The sequence below is a fragment of the Hylobates moloch genome, unplaced genomic scaffold (assembly GCF_009828535.3).
Source record: "Hylobates moloch isolate HMO894 unplaced genomic scaffold, HMol_V3 SCAFFOLD_3, whole genome shotgun sequence".
Classification (NCBI taxonomy): Eukaryota; Metazoa; Chordata; class Mammalia; order Primates; family Hylobatidae; genus Hylobates; species Hylobates moloch.
Genome location: NW_026652278.1, coordinates 78,376,994 through 78,399,694, shown reverse-complemented (window position 1 = coordinate 78,399,694; position 22,701 = coordinate 78,376,994). Strand labels below are relative to the sequence as shown.

General features: G+C 35.7%; 1 protein-coding gene across 6 annotated transcripts in view; it reads right to left on the bottom strand.

Moving 5' to 3' along the window:
- CCSER2 (coiled-coil serine rich protein 2) overlaps positions 1-22,701 on the bottom strand; it is a 195,057-nt gene that overhangs the window by 34,715 nt on the left and 137,641 nt on the right. For all 6 annotated transcript variants that reach the window (XM_058436444.1, XM_032141618.2, XM_032141628.2 and 3 more), the window contains 3 exons: positions 16,064-16,147; positions 9,622-9,708; positions 2,430-2,519 (listed from right to left, as the gene is read on the bottom strand). In XM_058436444.1, the coding sequence (XP_058292427.1) occupies positions 2,430-2,519; positions 9,622-9,708; positions 16,064-16,147 (261 nt within the window). The remainder of the gene's footprint in view (positions 1-2,429; positions 2,520-9,621; positions 9,709-16,063; positions 16,148-22,701) is intronic.

Sequence of the window (22,701 nt, the reverse complement as noted above, 5' to 3'; positions counted from 1 at the left end):
TCTAGCCTGGGTGACAGAGCAAGACCCTGTCTCAAAATAAATTAAATAATTTTTAAAATAAAAGTATGTTTCTATGGATTATCACAGTATACTGCTAAGTCTTCTACCATGCAGTGCAAACTTGGGCACCTGTTTTTTTTCCTCTCAGGGAAGTAAGTCCTTATTATGATCTCTCACTAAGATTAAGCCTCTGTCCTCCCTTCCCAGAGCTATGATCCTTTTCTCTTCTCTATTCCTTCTAGCCCCCTCACTCTCCTGCAACCATTCAAAAGAAAAGCAACTAAAATAAAACTGCTGTATACAAGCTGTGTAAACACTTGCATAAGTCACTTCTTAGTCTTAGCTTCTTCACATGCAGAAAAAGAGTGAGCTTACTATCATTTAAGCACACTGGGGGTTTCTACAAGCATCTTGAGGGATGGAACTTTATATTTACACATACATTTTTATATTCTTCTTTATATTTACACATCCAAATTAATACAGTGCCTGGCATGAAGTAGTCACATAAATATCTGCTGAATGAGTAAGTGAATGTCTGCTTTTCCTCCTTTCCCCTGTTCTACTATTATATTTCTTCCTCTTATTTCCTGTTGATTCTCTACTTCAGAGATCTTATTTGCAGCCATTAAGTGATACCAAAATCCCCTTGGACAAATCTCAATACATTCAAATTGTTGCTCTGCTGCTGTTGGCAGCAAACCACTCTCCTTCAAATGCTCTTCAATGTGCTTTTGGGGAAAAGAACCTAGAACTAGCGGTCAAGAGTCCTAAGTTATAGTACTAGCTCAGCCACTTATTAATTATGGAAACTTTGCTACGCCAGTTAATCTCCCTAGCTTTTGCTACCTTATCTACAAAACAAAGGTATTTGGCCAGATGATTCCTATAGTAACTTTTATAGTTACTTTTTTTATAGTTACTTTTGTCTGATGAGGAGGAAGACTAACATCCAGTTTCCAGAACGGTGAGGCTGAAGGAGCCAGAGGTGGTATAAAGACTTCCATGAGGATGGCAAAATGGAACTTATCATGCTTAATGGAATCACCAATCTTCTTAGTAGCACAATTATAAGGCATAACATCCCTATGGGGTAAATAGAGACACCTGGAAAGCCCAAACTTCCATCTAGAAGCAAGGGGCATGGTCTATTAAACAACTGCTGCAAACAGATGAGCTTCCACCGCCTTTGACATTAAATAATATTACATCATCTTTTTCTGTTGGTATCTTTTGCTTTCTACGATTCAAACACAACCTTCATTTTCTTCACCAAGCTCCTTGATTCTTTCAACTAGACTTTCCCACATCCTTTTAACCTTATAGACTTACACAGCACTTTAACTACATCAATGCATTCCCAATTTCTTAAGAAGTACTTATAAAAAGAGGAATCCTTATTTGTCTGTATTTCCTTCCCTAATTCCCCACTTCTAGTTTGAAAGCCAAATATCTGGGATGAAAGAGGATCATCAAACTTTTGTTGAATAAATTAATTCCTACCATTGTATCTTATACAGAGCACACACACAAAAAATACTTGTTAGATGAAAAGAAACAAAACTCTTTTATAGACTTTAAAGGCTTATGGCTAAGCTTTATAAACTGAATTGCTGATTATATTAGCCATTATATTTCTCTGTTCCTTTGTGTTACTAGGATTCCACTCCTAAACATAAGGCAAAAGAGTCAAGGCTGACTTATTAGGCAATCTCTTAACAAGAAATGTCTACTACCTGGCCCCAAACAATAGGAGAATGACTAATGTCCATATGATAATTCTCTGGCTCACACACATCCTGAACTAAGTTCTGAACAACCCAGATTAAATGATAAGAGTATTTTTAGCACTAAACATGTTTTGAGATATAACATTTTTGAAAAACAAGCATGGAATACATAGTTACTTCCTATTTAAAATAAACCATTCCCTAGTTCTGCCTAAAACGTAACTTTTATTGTCTGTATCTTCGTGCATTTATATTTCCTAACACCCTCAACATTTGAGTAATTATAATAAACGTATTTGAAAAGTTTTAACAAAAAAGGAAAATGCTACATCATATATTTTCAAAGTGTCACATGCTGCTAAAGTGGGATGACTGCATACAGGACTGCTATTTCCTTTAAGGTATGTGGAACTACTCTCATAAATACATGCAATAAGAGGAGAGTAGACACGCAAATAAAACGAACTATAGTATGCAGAATGAAAAAGCTATTAAATGCACATTCACTTACATAAGACACACAAGAGAAGCTTTAGGAAAACACATAAACACCTAAGAGACAAGCGAAAATAAATTACCTACAAAAAAATTAACAGCCATGACAGATTCAAAATTATTAGAGATTGCTGTAAAAAGAGTGAAATAAAACATCAAAATAGCAAATGACTGGAGAGGAGGCTAAGAGCAAACGTTACTTACAGGAATTCGTCTCCAGGGTGTTTGGGTATATTTATCAGCATAAGTGCATTTTTCCTCTTTACATTTTTGGTGGCAGATATGCTGAGTTGCCTAAACAAAAACACAAATTTTTACATTGGTTTAATTCTGCATATACACACCAAGACACACAAGAGAAGCTTTAGGAAAACACATAAACACCTCTAAGAGACAAGCAAAACTAAATTACCTACAAAAAAATTAACAGCTATGACAGGAGGTAATCAGGGCTTTTTTAGGGGGTATGTAACCAAATCAACAAAAAAGTCACACATGGCAAAATAGTTCTGGCTACTTTTTTGAAGAAAAAATGTTATCACAGCCAACATTAAGGTCTAGTCAGTGGTCTCTCATCTTATTCAGTGAGTAGGTTTGAGAGTCAGCCTATAAGGTTAGAATTTTGAATAATCTAAATTACCCTTGGCAATCTCTTATATTGTCCATAAAACATACAATATATGATTTTATGTATATCAATACAAAGAGTTAAGTATATGGATGTAGAATATATAGGGATATTCAGTATAAAAAGAATACAACTGCAAAATTTACAGTATTTCCCTAAACTGTCATGGTACTACAGTCACTAAAGCTCAGTTTCCTAAATGCATTTTTTATGGAACTCTGCTGGACATTGAATACCAGTCCACTTGTCAGGATGTCTGTTCTCATGTGCAGTGTGATGAAGCCTCTTTCATGATGTATTGACTTTACTGGACTGAAATATTTTGAAGAGTGTCAGCCCTTTGACAAGATCCATCTGACCATTTCTGTTCACAAATGACTTCTCCACACGATTCCACTCAAAGCACACTCATTTATATAACACAAAGTAACTTGCCCAAATAATCATCACTTTCAAAAAAGATCATGAAAATATTGATAAAGAGAATTCTCCCGGCCAGGCGCGGTCGTGCATGCCTGTAATCCCAGCACTTTGGGAGGCCAGGGCGGGTGGAATCACAAGGTCAGGAGATCCAGACCATCGTGGCTAACACAGTGAAACCTCGTCTCTACTAAAAATACAAAAAATTTGCCGGATGTGGTGGCGGGCGCCTGTAGTCCCAGCTACTCGGGAGGCTGCGGCAGGAGAACAGCATGAACCTGGAAGCAGAGCTTGCAGTGAGCGCAGATTGTGCCACTGCACTCCAGCCTGGGCGACAGAGGGAGACACCGTTTCAAAAAATAAAAGAGAATTCACCCTTAGTGAAAAGCTAGAAAATAACCACATTATTTGTTAACCTCACTGCAGGTAGATATACTTTCTCAAAGGAAACTAAAAAATTCTTGATTATTGCATCAGGTTAAAATGATACATTTCTACTTTAATAATATTTACCCATATTCAAAATTTTTCTTAACTGCAATTAGATCATTCCAATTTCTTTATACAAAATAAAATCTAAAAACAAAAATGTCTATCATAGAGACATATTTCCCATTCCTAAGAAATCAGACAGTCACTGAAACAAAATTCAATATAGGCTGGGTGCTGTAGCTCACACCTATACTCCCAGTACTTTGGGAGGCTGTGGCTGGTGGATTGCTTGGGCCCAGGGGTTCCAGACCAGCCTGGGCAACAAGGCAAAACCCTGTATCTACAAAAAACACACAACAAAAACAGCCAGGCATGGTAGCATGTGCCTGCAGTCCCAGCTACCTGGGAGGTTGAGTGAGAGGATCACCTGAGCTCGGGAGGTCGAGGCCACAGTGTGCTGAGATTGCACCACCGCACTCCATCCTGGGTGACAGAGTGAGACTCTAACTCCAAAATAACCCCCCAGATTCAATATATAATCAAGTATTTAGAATCTCTTGGAATTTACTGTAATAGGATCAACTTTTAACATATAAGAGGGATATATGAGGAACAGAAAAGATAATTTAAAAACACTATTGTAATGAAAACACTTTACTTATTCCATCCTATTGCAATTCCAGAAATTCAGGTGCTCTTTGATTTATAATGGGGTCACACCTGGATAAACTCATAATATTGCTAAAAATGCACTTTTGATTTGGGATTATTTTCAACCTATGATGGGTTTATCAGGACATAATTCCGTCATAAGTTGAGCAGCTTACTGAATGAGTATCACTTTTGTACCATCATATAATCAAAAAATCCTAAGTAGCGGACTGTCTACGATTTATTTTCTGTGGTCTATACGCTAACACACGAAAAATAATATTTGGCAAATATATGAGTTTTCCAAAATTTGGAAAAGTCTAGTTTCTAGTGACATGTCAACATATATAAAATGACTAACCAAATCATTTTCTCGCCATCTGCCTTCTTTATTGCTGACACACTGTACAGATGCTCACCTTCTATTTGGTCCCACATTTGGGGAAATGTGTCCTAATCTCTTACCCCAAGGAGATAGATCTTAATTAGTCTGAAACAATGTGATTAATCCCATTCTTCTATGCTTAGGAAGGGACAAGTAACTCAAATCTAGCCAATCAAACAGGAAAGTCTAGGGTATCTGGGAAAGGGTTTGTTGATTTTAAAAACAGACACTGGAGATAATAGGCCCTTAACCTATCCTTGGGTATTACTGTGTGAGAATGTGACACACAGAGCAACAGACATCTTGTGACCATGAATGGACGGCCAATAGGATTCCAAAAAAGCCGATCTGGAACCTAATCAATCATTAGCCAAATGACCAATAAGAAACCACTGAAATGGATGGGACCTATATAATTTCTTGTTGAGTTTACAACTGTTTTTATTTTTAAAATCACTTTTAGTTAGGGACTTTTACTTGGAACTTAAAACATCATAAGATATGCACTGATTTACACTGGGTGATTTAGGGCTTATATATAAGAGTTGCTATTCATCATGTATCCATGGACCAGGCATTAAGTAGTTTACATATGTAGTTCTATCACAACGTAACTATCATAACCCTATATGGTCAGTACTACTTTTTTTTTTTTTTTTTTGAGATGGAGTCTTGCTCGGTTGCCCAGGCTGGAGTGCAGTGGCACGTGATCTTGGCTCACTGCAATCTCGGCCTCACAGGTTCAAGTGATTCTCCTGTCTCAGCCTCCCGAGTAGCTGGGACTACAGGCGTGTGCCACCATGCCCAGCTAATTTTTGTATTTTTAGTAGAGACAGGGTTTCACCATGTTGGCCAGGCTGGTCTGGAACTCCTGACCTCAGGTGATCTGCCTGCCTCAGCCTCCCAAAGTGCTGGGATTATAGGTATGAGCCACCGTGCCCGGCCCAGTACTACTTTTATTATCCTCTGACAGAAGGGGCTTAGGAGAGATTATAGAACTCCCTTCAGAGAACATGGCTATTAAGTTTCAAAGTCAGGATCTGAACTCAGGTCTGTCTTGGTTTTTCAAATATACTATACTGCTAGCCCACTTAACCTGAGTTCCACTGTCTATGTGTCCCCATAAAGGAAATTCTACACTAGCAATTTCCCAAGATTATTCTGAAGAGTCAATGAGAAATGCATCTGAACTATTATTTAACTATGGTATTGTAGTAAAGATAAATAGGCATTCTTAGCATTTTTTAATAAGGTTTGAATACGTAAACTTCTATGCCTTTCAGTTAATTCTCAGAGCACTGCAATCTGATTTTAAATTAGCATATTTTGAATTCAACACTTTATACTGTCAATGTATTTTTAGGAAGGTTTGCATGCAAACATAGGTTGGAGTTGAATGTATATTTTTTAAAAAGAAAAAAAGCATAGAAGGCTATAACTGAAAGGGAACTTAGAAATCACCTAGAAAAACCTTCATATTTTGGATAAAGAAAGCACTAAAGAGAGGTGATGGAAACTGTCAGTGCCATTTAGCTAATTAAATTACAAACAAGTCCTTTAATTCCTAGTCTATGATTCTTCTGATTTTTTTCCTATATTAAGAAGAATAGAGATGTAAAAAAATAAAAAAAAATTTAAAATAGGTGATTTTAATTTGATAATATGAAAAATGCTGTTACTTATCTTTGTTTTCAAATGGGTTGTATCTGTTAAAACTCCCTTGGTTTGAACAAGTGACTTTCTCGAGTTCTATAACTAAACTTTATACTGTTAAAATCTTTGAGTGATTTCTAATTTTCTACTATAAAAAGGATACTTGGCCACCTAAAACTAAGGCATTCACTTTACAGAGATCACTGCTTGCAATAAGAAGCAGTGAATCTTTTCTAATCCTCTAAATTTATGTTGAGAAAACCACACTAACATTAGTCTTTACATGAACTGTAAAGAAAATATCACAAAGTTCTCCTGGTACAGGGCCACAGCTCCTCTGCAATTTGTAAACATGCTAATGAGATTCTAATGTGTTTACAGAGGGAATTTCTAGCTGAATACACCATAGCCTCCCAAGCAATCCATAGGAAAACTAGGCACACCACCTAGAAAAACAGGTGGCAGGCTCTTTTATGACAAATATGATTACTAGGTTTAATATATCGAGTACAGAGAATTTCAAGGTACCTACTGATAAAGATTAATGCTTTCACTTTTCTTTCTTTAGGATACTCTTCAATACTTCTTAAATCTTTCTAAAAATTATTTTCAAGGTAAGATATTATTCAGGACAACTGGTGCAGTCTCTTCAACAAATCAATACAAAAAGAAAAAAAAAGAATAGTTCTAAATTAAAAGAGACGTAAGGGATATAACCAGTTGTGCATAGTCCTAGACTGACTTTTAGTTTAGGGACATCAAGGTACAGGATGTTTTTGGAACAACTGAGAAAATCTTAGTATGGACTAGATATTAGAAGATGTTAAGGAATTATTATTAATTGCTTAGAGATAATAATATAATTTGAGCTATGAAGAGACCTGTTATTTTTTAAAAGATACATTCTGAGGTTAAAAGAAAGAATACTTTATCAAAACTTCACGGCATAAAAAGATTCATCTTTCATTATTTATCATATGTCTATATAAAGTGACCTTTTTCATAAATCTGTCTTAAATTTACTTTTCTAATTTTACTATTGAGATCCTAGTATTTTTGATGAGAATAATTTTATTCTCTCTCCCCCAATCTTCTACTTTATTTTTTAAGACAGAGTCTCACTCTGTCACCCAGGCTGAAGTGCAGTGGCATGATCTTGACTCACTGCAACCTCTGCCTCCTGGGTTCAAGTGACTGTTCTGCCTCAGCATCTCAAGTAGCTAGGGACTACAGGCGTGAACCACCACATCCACCTAATTTTTTTGTATTTTTAGTAGAGACAGGGTTTCACCATGTTGGCCAGGCTGGTCTCGAACTCCTGACCTCAAGCAATCCACCCACCTAGACCTCCCAAAGTGCTGGGATTACAGGAGTGAGCTACCATGCCCAGCCTCCCCCAATCTTTTATGTTCAGCCTTATCGTGCCATTTTCCTTCAGCTAAATTTTTTTTATACAAAGCAAGTTACTGGATTTTGCTTTAGATCCTCAAGGAAAGTCTCTCCAAGACATAAGACTATTGCAACTACTATTATATTTGTTATATTTGGTCTAATTTCTATTACTTTAGTTTTGTGCTGTTTTTAAGTTTTCCTTATTTTTTCTACTTTGTCTTTTTTTTTAACTTTTAACTTTTGCAAGATACTTTATTCCAGCCTACTAATAATTACTTTAAAGCATTTCATAAACATTATTATAATTTATCTAAGTATATTTTTAAAAATTAAGAATGTAGAATTATTCATTTGTAGAAGATAAAAAATTCAGTACTTCTAACTTCCTTCAGCATATTCCTTATGTTCTTCCTCAAACTTATTTAATCTGAATATTTTCCAAAATTAATAGCAACTTAAAATTTTAAAATTAAAAATAATTTTTAATTTCAGAAAAATTAAGGATTTATAAATGTAAACAAATCCCAACATTAGAATGATATGTAATTTACATTAGGTAAAATGGGAGGTAAGTTTTCTCCAACTAGTGGCTCAGAAGTTTATAACACTTAGTTTCCATTTCACCGCTTATTCATTTTAATCTTTATCTCCTTTTGCTTGAGTTATTTTTCAACTTACCTCTCAAATATCTGAAATGTATTAACTGGGTCTGTCAAGACAGTAAAGGTCGGAATTTACCTTTGTATATAAATAAAAACTTGCTTGGATATAAAATATGAGGTTCATAACCTCTTTTCTGAATGGCACAAGACACAATATCCTGTGCTCTGTAATGTATTTTTGTAAAAATCGAAGCTTACATAATTTCCTTTGTTGTCTTTTTTCTTCTCCCTGAAAGTTGATTGGGTTCTTGTCTTTGGCTTTGAACACAAACACTAGGCCTTATTATTTTCCTTTTTAATTTTGTATTTGACGGGACCTCAATTTGCAATATTACACTACTTTTATTCAGATTCATAAATTTTCTTTGTTCCTTTAATCATAATATTTGATTTGTCTGCTCTATTTATTCATGAAATGGATCTCCATGAGCTGACCCCAGTGGCTCAGAGCTCAGTATATGATATCCTTTATATTTTCAGTGAGATTAATATTTCACCAAATTGCTTTGTTAGACCAAAATGTGCTCTTGACTCACAACAAAGATTTCCTTTTGACTGTTGTGATTTCTAGGCCATTATTTTCTTTTTATCATGGTGTTTTATCTACAAACTAAGTAATAATTAAATTCAAGACACCATACATATTGTTTTCATATGAGACTAATATTTGAAATTGTACAATTATTAGATTATGAAGATTCAAACATGACTCTGATGGATCATTCAATAGCATCCATAGGAAATAAACATTTTCTTGGAGTACCCTCCAATCTGATAGTGATGGAGCTACCTAAATCTGAATACCCAGGCTAATTCTGCTCACAGAGAGAGAAAATATCCTGTTCACAACTCACAAGTACTTGTTTCTTTAAATATATCTGAAGAAAAGCCATTTACCCTTGTATCAACAAAATGAATGTAAATTGGTGAATTTTAAATACCCAAAACTGAGGTCGCTGAATCAATGAAGAATTTTCCAAACCAAATACTTAGTATTTAGATTAAAAGTTAAATCACATACTTTTATTACAGTGCATATAATCTAAAAATAATATAAAAGTGCAACTTTGAGAGCCAAAAATAAAGCTAAACTCTACTTCTGGCTCAGAGTTTTATGAAAAACACATTTCACCCAGTTTGAAAAGTCTCTACACATTACACTACAATACTTACAAGCTGAAGTTCTAATAGTTGGATCTTTTCATCTTTTTTCTTTATTTCCTCTTTAAGTTGTTTTATTTCATTTAATAAATCTTCATTCTGAAATATTAAAAAATTTTTAGATGAGGTATTTAAAATACCATAATGAGAGGCATGAAATCAATGATGAAGACACAGTAATGAATAAACTATCTGGTCATTTAGGGGGAAAATCCTCTATTAAAAAAAATCTAAGATTTCATCCAGTAATGAAGTCTGACATGTTGACAATGAGCAATAGTAGCAGCAACAGTTAGCATTCATTGAGAACTTATTAGATGTTAAAAACTAAGCACTTGCACATATTTAAGCATTTGATTCTACCCACACTCCTGAGGTAGGTACTGTAATCCTTTTTTACATATAAGAAAACTGGGACATAGGCCACAGAGTTAAAAAAAAAAAAAAAAAAACACATACAAAAAAGCAACTTCAGCTAGACTTCAAGGTATACATAAGAGTAGCCTGTGAAAGAAAACAAAGGGCATGAGAAGGAGAGGCAATAGAATAATTAAAGGCACAGAGGCATTTCATGGCTGGTTTACAAATCAGCAAAAAAGATAAATGTGCCTGAAGGGTAACAAGGAAGATTCTCTGACCATGAGCCACTTTTTGAGGAGTACCTCCTGAATCAGAGAGAGAACACCTTGTCAATTGGATCTTTAAGAAATGCCTAATACTTATGGCATTTCCTAATGGAAACCTACTGTCAAGTTAAGCAGGAATTCAGTTACATTTCCAAAGTGTTAATCATTACCCTATAGTTAGCCCATGTTGTTTGTGTATCATTATTCAGTTATCCAAAAGAAAAAGTAATATAAGCAAGGAAATTCAAATATAGATGTGAATATTATCTTTCCAGAGAGAAAAACAAGTAAGCAAATAATTAGGATGTGTTGTAACTAAGCAAAGAATGTCATCTCCTTTAGATACATCGGGAACAAAAACATATATTCTCTTTAACAAAGAGATCAGAAATAGACATTTTACAAAGGCTTGAACATATCACATAAGCATCCCAAACAATGTGGAAGATTTTTAAAATGCTATTATGGATACTATAATTGAAAAAGACTTTACTACATACAAAAGATAAGCTCCACTTGAATTTTAAGTTTAGGAATTATAAAAATTCATAAAGACAAAAAAGATGGATTGCAGATCATGAAAGATACATTTCTAAGAATACATTTAGAAGGACACATTTCTAAGTTATGTAGCAAATATAGCTATTCAAAAGAAATGATTTATATTTAATTATATAACATTTTAAGGCATCTTAACAACTAACATTAGTTAAAAGCTACTGATAATCCATGCAAATATGACAGAGGATTTATATCTCCAGTATATTAACAGCCTGTCTAAACATTTAAGATCATTTTTAAGGCCTCAACAGACAAGTAGCCAGTTCTCACAAATATACATATAACTGGTAAAATGTTGTATTTAACTTCTTGAATAAAGTATTGTTTTATAAATATTAAGTTAGTGGTGAAATACCCAATGTAATTAACCAGATTGCAGGAAAAAATGGCACATCATCAGACATAGCAGTTAACCTTTTTGGACAAATATACAGCTGTATGTTTAAGAGCCATCAAAATACCTGTGCTCTGATTCAGTTATCCTGCTCCTAGGAATCTATGTGAAAGAAATGATCCTAAGGAAGAGAAAATCTATAACAAGGTGTTATCTGAAAGTTAACAAGTTTACAATTGTCCTGTAAGAGGACAACCGGAATAAAATGTAGCAACTTGATGGAACACTATATAGCCATCATTCATGCAGCCACCAGTAGGTTCTGACAGTGTTACACAGGAAATGGACCCAAAAATGAAATCAACAAACAATGTGCTAAGAACATTAATAGCCAGCATGTATATAGCACTTGCTATATGGCAGGCACTGCTCTAAGGATTTTTTTTCCCCACCAAAACCGTTTCATTGTTTTAATTTTACTTTTAATTGACAGATAACATTGTACATATTCATGGTTTACACAGTAATGTTTTGATACATATAATATATAGTGATTAGATCAGGGCAATTAGCATTTCCATCATCTCAAACATTTATCATCTCTTTGCATTGGGAACACTGATTTTATACATAAAGATAGGCAAAGAAGTGACATCACACATCAGGAATGAGGGACTACAGTAGAGTTCCAAAGGATAAGCACAAGTTTCAGAAGACAGAGGAGTGTGGTAGGCTTGGAATTTTAGTTAAAGGATTCTAAGTGTCATACAATATAATACAAAGGTGAGGGAAAGCATAACACGTCTGGAGAAGTATAAGCAGTGTCACTGTTGCACATAGGTTCTGATGAATGGTGAGGAGCAATTGGCTAGTAAACTATGCAAGGGCCAGATCACAGAGAGCCATGACTATCATGCATTGCCTTAGCTAGGGAGTGACAGATTTGCATTTGAGATGGCTTTGACAGGTGTTTAGAGGACAAATTTTAACAGCGGCAAGAAAACTGAGCTAGGCACTTATGAAAATATTATAATAATCTAGATAAGAGTAGGAGCCTGACCCAAGAGAGTGATAATATAGATGACAAAGGAGAGAAGAAATCAAAATTTTGAGATTTTTGGCAATTCACTGCATGTGAGAAAAGAACAGAGGAGCATTCAAGGGTGACACTGTATTTCTAGCTTGAGTGACATGGTGCATAGTTGCGCCAACAAAAGAAATGGCGAATACGGAAGAACAACAAATATGTCCAAAGAGAAATATGTGTGAGTTTTAAATATATTGTTACATGGGCGGGTGGGGGGTAGGGGGGAGGTGGGGACATGGTGGAGCCAGAAGAGATCTCGAGGCTTCTTCAGTTCAGTATGTCAAAGCACTGTATGTTGGGGTATTGGTTTCTGAGCTCAACAGTTATCAACTTTTTCATTAAATAAAATGTTTAAGATATCTCACATACAAATACAAACACACACACACGTGGCAGGTGAGAGAGACAGAGTCTGTGTTAGAGGTACTTACGGGTGGGACATACAATAGAAGTGTGTCAGGTGGGCAACTGGATTACCAAGCATGAAAGAAAGGAGTTTTACATGTTAGCCATATATGCCATATTTGAAATTATGAGAGTAAGACGTTCAAAGAGAACTGGACTAAAGACATAAATCTAACATGTAAAGAAGAGGAGAAACCTACAGGAAAAAATGTTGAAAGATATGAGGGATTCCAGAGAGAGGTGACACAAAAGCCAAAGGAGAAAGCTTTTAAAACAAAGGTCATGTCAAACGTCTACAGCATTGAAATGGTAGCTATTTTCATTGTTCCAAGTTTTCACACTAACTGGAAAGGAGTTTAAAGGGAGTAAAGGAAAAGTGTACTTGATTTACTGAAATTAAGTGAGATATACAAATTTACAAATGAATAATGGCAAGAAAGTAGATGAGGCACACTCAAGACAGATGAGAGAGGAGGAAGAGATGCAGTTAGGTCCTTAAGCAGCAGCAGAAGACAAGAGTTAGGAACACAGAAGAGCTGATCTTCCATAGCACAGTGGACACTTTTCCCCTGTAACTGGAACAAAGGAGTAAGAATGAGACAAATATAGATAAGTTAGAAGGCAAGAAGGAGGCCGGGAGCAGTGGCTCACGCTTGTAATCCCAGCACTTTGGGAGGCCGAGGTGGACGGATCACGAGGTCAGGAGATCGAGACCATCCTGGCTAACATGGTGAAACCCCATCTCTACTAAAAATACACACACACACACACACACACACACACACACACAAAATTAGCTGGGCGTGACGGCAGGCACCTGTAGTCCCAGCCACTCGGGAGGCTGAGGCAGGAGAATGGCGTGAACCCGGGAAGCGGAGCTTGCAGTGAGCCGAGATCGCGCCACTGCACTCCAGCCTGGGCAACAGAGTGAGACTCCGTCTCAAAACAAAAAAAAAAACAAACAAAAAAAGAAGGCTAGAAGGCAGGAAGCGTATTTACTGGATGAATAAACATAAGGCTACCTGCAGAGGGTGAGAAGTATAGCTGAGCATGGAGCTTGGAGAGGGCTATTTGGAAGAGATCATTAAGGGAATGGGAGAGGGATCTGTCCTGAGATTAAATAAAAGGCTAGATTAGAGGCATGGTAGGTCCAATGGAGACTTTAGATCTTAAAATTTTAATGGCACAAGATGCAGTATTTATGTCATTTGAAACTGCACTGCTAAACCATTTTGGATGAAAGGTGACACAGTTGGGGATTTGCTGATTAAAATGCAAAAGAGATCAGAATACTGAAGAAAAGAAACAGTATGACCTATTGCATCTCAGCTTAAATAAGAAAGACTAGGAATAATCTGCCTGGAGGGAAATGGAGCAGGGACAAGAAATAAATACTGTGTAACAAAATGTCTATCATATGGCCGGACACAGTGGCTCACGCCTGTAATCCCAGCACTTTGGGAGGCTGAGGCGGGCGGATCATGAGGTCAGGAGTTCGAGACCGCGGTGAAACCCCATCTCTACTAAAAATACAAAAAATTAGCTGGGCGCGGTGGCGGGCACCTGTAGTCCCAGCTACTCGGGAGGCTGAGGCAGGAGAATGGCATGAACCCGGGAGGCGGAGCTTGCAGTGAGCCAAGATCGCACCACCGCACTCCAGCCTGGGCAACAGAGTGAGACTCCGTCTCAAAAAAGAAAAAAAAAAAGCAAAAAATGTCTATCATATAACATTAAATATTTAGATGAACTAGAAAGGAACACTGAAAAAGAGTAAAGATACCAATTGCGTAAAAATGTCGGAATTAATTTTTTTTCTTTAAAATATAATTTCTTGTCCAGGTGTGATGACTCATGCCTGCAATCCCAACACTTTGGGAGGCCGAGGTGGGTGGATTACCTGAGGTCAGGAGTTCGAGACCAGCCTGGACAACATGGTGAAACCCCATCTCTACTAAAAATACAAAAAATTAGCCGAGCATGGTGGAAGATGCCTGTAATCCCAGCTACTTGGGAAATCGAGGCAGCAGAATCGCTTGAACTCGGGAGGCCGAGGCTGCAGTGAGCCGAGATTGTGCCACTGCATTCCAGCCTGGGTGACAGAGCAAGACTGTGTAAAAAAAAAAAAAAAAAAAAAATTCTTTATATGTAAAAAACTTTTTCACACACACACACACACACACACACACACACACACACACACACACACACAAATTCAGGAAAGAGGTGAACTTTGCTTTTAAAATGTCAGTCACAAATTCACAATTTTTTTTTTCTAAACTGGGAGGTCATCAGAGATTACCTAAGTCAATGGTTCTCAACTGAGTGTTGAGAAGAGATGGCCTGCTGTGAACCTGCTGACTTAATGTATTATACTGACAGCAGGATGAAAGCTCAGGGTTGGGAAGCAATTTGGGCAAAGACAGGTAGTCAACAAGTTGAAAAGCCAAGATGAGAGAATGAGATTGACTACTGTACTATACTCTTGTGATTTTGATTGCTTTATATACAATCTTTTTCCCAATAAATCACTCTGCAACCTTTAAGAAAATAATGCTTTTCTGCCCCACTAATTCCAGGCCTGGCCCCTTGAATTGTTTTGAAAGTGATATGTGCCACATCCAAGCAGAATTCACATGTGATCCTATCAAAGTTCTCTTCCCACTGGCACAATAACATGTCCCACAATAGCGGCTGATCCTGCTCAGTATGGATCCCAGAATGAAGAAGACACACGAAGCAGAGTCCCAGCTGATCTATAGCCAATATGTAAGTGAAATATAAATGTCATTATTATAAGCCACCATTGCTTTCAGGTTGTTACTGTAGATGACTAGCAAACACTAATAAGTGTACCCTGAAAATGGGATGTAAAAGCTAACTATAACTTGACTTGGAAACATTAAATTAACCAAGAATCTCTGTGTGTGCTTAAGAAATAAATATGTGCTTAAATAGTTGCAATATAAAAGAGTTTTCTTCAACTAAAAATAGACATAAAGATAATAAGAATTATAAAAAAAACACTTTCACTCACAAAAATACATCTGTATTCTGTATTTTTAAACATGAAAAAAGATAAATTAATCTCATTTTCAGTATATTTCTTCAATTTTGGGATTTATATATGAGAAGCACCTATAACCATTTTAACTTTTATTCCTACTCATATTTTAAAAACTCAATTATTTATCATTATGAGCAATATATTTTCTTTTTAAATCCTGTAACAGTAGTAATACAAGGACAAATCATTATCCAATTGATAAATTCAAATTAAAGCACCACAGAGATACCATTTCAACTTAACAAAGTAGCAAAAGTTAAGAACAAACCTGATGCTTTAGGTATTAATACATTTATTATTGTTTTCGTTGTCATTGTAGCATTATTTTAGTATTTAAAAAGAATTCTGAAAAATCCAGCGTGACTACATAGTCATACCTTATATACTTTATCACCATCTTCTGGTTCCGGACTGGATGGCAATGACAGTTGAATATCATGCAATGAACCACTTCCATCATGCTGTCAGAAAGAAGGGAAGAAAAACACTAGATTAATATAGTAATTGTGGACATTCAGTTCAACCTGAATTTACCCAGAACAAATGCTAGCATGGTGAAGACCAAATGCTAGCATGGTGAAGAACAAATGGGAGATAAAATTTTAGAAATCTTCATTTCCCCTATATATACTGTTAGAAGGAAATGTGGAAGAAGATAAAAGGGAGCTACGGCAAGAATAATCTGTGGAAGTAAATAATGGATACTATATAAGCGGTTGAAATAGAGAACCATTAAGCGTATGAGTAATTTCCTAAAGAATTTTAAGACTGTTTCACCTAAGAAGAGTGTAAAACAAAAGTCAACTGAATCTGCTTTGGTTTAGACATGTTTTGAGTACAAAGGAGCCATAAACAATAATATTAAATAACTCAATAAGGCTTAGCAGCAAAAATAACTGAATTAAAAATATTAGCTACATGAGGATATATATCGCATAACTCCATTTATATGAAGTCTGAGAAAAGGCAAAACTAATCTATGGTGTTAGAAATCAGAAGAATGATGGTAGACTAAAGGGAAGGGGGTTACTGACTAAGAAGGAACATTAGGGAACCTAGCAGGAAGCTGGAAATGTTCTATGTCCTGAGTGTATTGTAGTTAAACATACATATGAAAAGCTTGAGCTGTGTACTTAAGATTGGTACACCTTAACCACTTTGGCAAACACTTACTGGATGTATATCATGCCTCAAAAAAAGGTTGAAATAAAGATTTTTGTTCTAAAACATTATAAAGAAAATAAGATGACAATATTAAGTTCCACCCTTTGCTGAATTGGTTTAGTAGTAAGAAACCACATGCTCAATGGTTCAGAAAGACAGCCTCAAGAAAAACGAACCAGTGGAGAATATAACTGGGTGACGTGCTACCTTGATCAGGACTGAGCCCCTGACCAAGGCAGCACAACTGAGGTTCAACAGCTTATTTGTTCATGATTCCTGGCTGCCTCAGTAAACCCAGTGACTGAACCAGCAAACTTCAAGGAACATAACATCGCAATCTTCCTCAGATGTATCTTTTCTGGTTCTCCCATACCATGGACAACGTCTACAATAGGGGAGGTGAGCATGTAGGTTATTTTCTTCTTAATTTATTGTACTGTATACCCACTGACACAGAATCTCTAGGGATGGGGCCCAGAATTTCTAAATGTGTATTTAGGGAAGTTCAAAAGGTAATGCTGATTGACAGTCAAGAGTAAGTGTTTGCCAAATTTCCAGCATAGATAAATTACTTTTCTATGGTGGTGTCAAATGGACAGTAAGACCTTGATCTAAGAACATAGGCAACATTCTAATGAATAGCAATATTCTCAGAACACATTTTTAAAAATTAAGAAATAAAGAAAGTAAACTTAGTTTTACAGGACTCATCTCAGTAAAAAGTTCATCTCCATTATTACTGCCTAGACATATAAAAGCATTGCCAGTCCTACCTACAAGTATATTTAAGAAGAGAGACAGACTGTAAAATTTGAATTATTTCCAAATATCTAAATGTGTTCTTCCCAACTGCAATGCAGGAACCCCAAGGAATACGAGACAACACAAGCACATACTGCTTTGCATTAGATGCAGGTGCACTTGTGGAAAGTGTACAGCAGAATAGAAAAAATAAAACAACAGCATCTAGGATAGAGGAAAAAAGAGAAGTCCAGCAAAACAGAAAATACCAGAGAGGTCACAAAATACCAGGAACTGAGTAAAGTAGCTCCGTAAAGCGTTGTAAATTCATCGGTTCATCCCTGAGCAGCACTTGCTTGGATCTGATCCTAAAGAGCATAGCAAAGACTTTGAAAAATAACCTAAGATCACTTCCCAGGTCCCAGACTAGCCTCTGGAAGATGTATACTCAGAACAGATCTGGAAAGCGGGGCAAAAGCTTTGAAAACAGAGCTGGCATTAAAACCACAATCAAGACAGCTAGCTGTACCTTGTAGCCTAAATTCAACCACATTGTTTGCCTGTTTAAAAACAAAATAAAATAAAGATTTAAAGAAGATCAGGAATCTCATTATACAACGTTCAAATATCTAATATATAATCCAAAATTAACTCAACATCTAAACAAAGGAGAAAATGTCAACTCACAAAGGAAAAGACAATCAAAAAATGCCAACAACAAAATGACACAGAAGGTAGAATTGGAAGAGATTTTAACAGAGCTGTTACTAAAATTCTCCAAAAGAATAAACTCTTGAAGGGACTACAAAGAGAAAAATCTCAGAAAAAAACAAAACAAAAACAGAATATAAAAAGTAGAAACAAATGGAAATTTTAGACCTGAAAAGAGTCAAAAACCAAAATTTTAAAATGCACTATTGATGGGCTAAATACTAGCATTTCAGATTACACAATAAACTTAAAGAGAGATTAACAAAAATTATCCAATCTGAATGACAAAGAGCAACAAGATTGGTCAAAAAAAATTGACAGAGCCTGCTCAGGAACATATGTGGACGGTAATAAAAGAGCTAACATTCCTGTCATTGAAGTCACAGAAGGATAGGGGTGGGCAGAAAAAATATTTCAAGAAATAATGGATAAACACACCCCAAATTTGGTGAAAGACACAAACCTACAGATTTGAGAAGCCAAATTTAAAAGAACTAAAAATACACCAAACATATGCTCTCTGAATATAAGAGAATTTAACTAGAAACTAATAACAGAAAGATAATCTCCATACACTTGAAAAGTAGACAACCTTCTAAATCATCCTTGGATCAAAGAAGTCTCAAGAAAAACAAGAAAATATTGTGAATTGAAGGAAAATAACAGACACCACATACCAAAATTTATGGAATGCAACTAAAGCAGAGTGATAAGGGAAAATTATAGAATGAAATATTTTTATTAAAACAAAGGTGTCAAATCAATAACTGGAGCAAAACAAACATACAACAAGCAGAAAGAAGAAAATAATCAAGAGCAGAAATTAATGAAACTGAAAATTAAAAAACAGAAATAAATCAATGAAACTAAAAACACATTCTTTGAAAATTGCTAGACATCTAGCAAAACTGCCAAAATGCAAAAAAGAAAGCGCAAATCAAAACATTATCAGGAATGAAAGCAGAAATATCATTACAGACATCTCAAATGCTAAGAGTAAATAAAGCAATAATAATATGAATGACTCTACACACACAAATTTGACAACTTACATGAAGTGGCAAAATTCCTCAAAAGCAACAAACTCTTGAAACTCACCTAAGATGAAATAGATAACCTGTGTAAACATATGACTATTAATAAAAATGAATTCATGGTTTAAAGCCTCTCACTAAAAAAAAAAAATCTGAGGCCAGATGTTTTACTGGCAAATTGTTCCAAAATTTAAGAGAATAACATCAATTCTATACAACCACTTACAGAAAAATCAAATTAAATTAATAAAATCAATTAATGAGGCCATTAATTGCATTTCCCTCATACTAAAACAAAGACAGTATAAGAAGACTACAGATCAATATTCTTCATGTATAAGGATGCAGAAGTCTTTTTAAAAATCTCACATGTGTAATCCCAGCACTTTGGGAGGCCAAGACGGGGGGACCACCTGAGGTCAGGAGTTCGAGATGAGCCTGGCCAACATGGCGAAACCCCATTTCTACTAAAAATACGAAAAAAAAAAAATTAGCCGGGCATGGTGGCGCACGCCCATAGTCCCAGCTACTCAGGAGGCCGAGGCAGGAGAATTGCTTGAACCTGGGAGGCGGAGGTTGCAGTGAGCCAAGATTGCACCCCCACACTCCAGCCTGGGCAACAGAGTGAGACTCCATCTCAAAAAAAAAAAATAAAAAATCGAAGAATCAAAACCAACAATATGTAAAAAGGGAAATACATCATGAGCAACTGAGGTTGATCCCATGAATGCAAAGCTGGTTCAATAGTCAGAAAGCAACGTAATTCACCAAATTGAGAAATAAAAGGTCTGCACAATTATCTCAATAGACACAGATAAATTTCCTGGCAAAATTCAATATCCAATCAGGATTTTAAAAAACTCAGAAAGCTAGGAATAAAAGAACTTGCTCAACCTGATAAAGTTCATCCAAAAAACCCACCAGGCATGGTGGCTCATGCCTGTAACCCCAGTACTTTGGGTGGCCAAGAGGGGCAGATCACTTGAGCCCAAGAGTTCAAGACCAGTCTGGGCAGCATGGTAAAACTCTGTCTCTACCAAAAATACAAAAAATTAGCCAGGTGTGGTGGCATGCACCTGTAGTCCCAGCTAATTGGGAGACTGAGGTGGGAGAACCACCTGAGCCTGGGAAGTCAAGGCTGCAGCAAGCCATAACTGTGCCACTGCACTCCAGCCTGGGTAACAGAAGGAGACCCTGTCTCTGACGCCCCCCTAAAAACAAAACAAAACACCCTACCAGTAACATCATATTTAATGGTGAAAGATGGAATATTCTACCCCAAGACCAGGAACAAGGCACTCCTATTCAGTATCATAGTGGAGTTTCTATCCAGTGCAATAAGGCAAGAAAAAGAAATAAAAGGCGAACAAATAGGAAAGAAAAAAATAAAATAACCTCATTTAGACACAGAATTTATGGTGTAGAAAGTCCCTTAAGTACCTATAATAAAAGTACTAGAAATTTGGGAGGCTGAGGCAGGCAGACCACATGAGGTCAGGAATTCAAGAACACCCTGGCCAACATGGCAAAACTCCATCTCTACTAAAAATACAAAAATCAACCAGGTGTGGTGGCACACGCCTGTAATTCCAGCTACTCAGGAGGCTGAGGCAGGAGAATCGCTTGAATCCAGGAAGCGGGGGTTGCAATGAGCTGAGATCGTGCCACTGCATTCCAGTCTGGGCAACAGAGGGAGAACATCTCAAACAAAGACAAAAACAAAAACTACTAGAACTAGTACATGAATTTAGCAAAATCACAGCATACAAGGTCAATATACAAAAATCAACTGTTGTATGGCAAACAGCTGAAAACTGAATTTTAATAAAACTACCATTTATGATAAGGCAAAATCCAAAAGACAAGGGAAAAAAATCCAAAGTAACAAAAGAGAAATACTTAGGTACAAATCCAACAAAACACAGACTAACTCTGTATATTAAATATAGGTTCATTTCTTTCACATATATGTATATACATACATGTGTATATATATATGTGTATATGTGAAGGAATATATATGTGTGTATATGTGAAAGAAATCAGAGAGAACTAAATAAATGGAGATATCCTCTGTTCATGAATGGAAACATTAAATATTGTTGAGATATCAATTCTCTTCCAAATTCAACTGGGAATTCAGCATTCTCCCTATTAAAATCCCAGCAGAATTATTTTTTGTAGAAATACAAACGCTGCTTCTAAAATTTACATGGAAAGGCAAAAGAACTAAAATAGTCAATTTTGAAAAGAGAAAGTTGGAAGAGTCACACTACTTCACGACTTACTATAAAGCTCCAGTAATCAAGAGAATGTGATAATAGCAAAAAGATAAACATACATCAAAGGAAAGAAAAGAGTCCAGAAACAGACCCACACATTTATGGTCAAAGGCATTTCTGACAAAATTACAAACGCAAAACACTATGGAAATAATATTCTTTCCAACCAATGGTGCTAGAACAACTGAACATATACATGTGATAAAAATAATCTTGGCCCATAACTCATACCACATACAAAAACTCTTAAAACAGATTATACACCTAAATTTCAAACTTAAAACTATAAAACTTACCCACATAAACATAGAAAATAAAACTTATCCACATATAAAACTTATCCACATAAACATAGAAAATCTTTGCAATCTTAGGTTGAGCAAAGATTTCTTAGACCAAAAACATGATCTATAGAAAAAATGATGGTAAAAAAATGATAAATTTTACTTCAAGAGCAGAACTTTTGCTCTCATGCCTGTAATCCGAGCCTTTTGGGAGGCCGAAGCAGGAGGATCACCTGAGGTCAGGAGTTCCGAGACCAGCCTGGCCAACATGGTAAAATCCCATCTCTACAGAAAAAAATACAAAAAATTAGCTGGGCGTGGTGGCATTCACCTGTAATCCCAGCTACTCCAGAGGCTGAGACAGGAGAATCACTTGAACCAGGGAGGTGGAAGTTGCAGTGAGCCTAGATCACGCCACTGCACTCTAGCCTGGGCAACAGAGCAAGACTCTGTCTCCAAAAACAAACAAAATTTTATATATATATAATTATATATAAATATATATATAACTATATATTATATATTTATATATCTGCATATATAACTATATATTATATATTTATATATCTGCATATAAATATATATGCAGATATATAATATAAATTATATATACAATATATATAATTATATATACAGTATATTATGCTCAGTATTTTACTTGAATGATTGCAGATATTTTCTTCCAGTCCATGTCTTCTTTTATATATATATAATAATATATAATAATTATATAATATATAATATATTATATAACATATAATTAAATATATAATATATAAATATACATAAATATATAAAA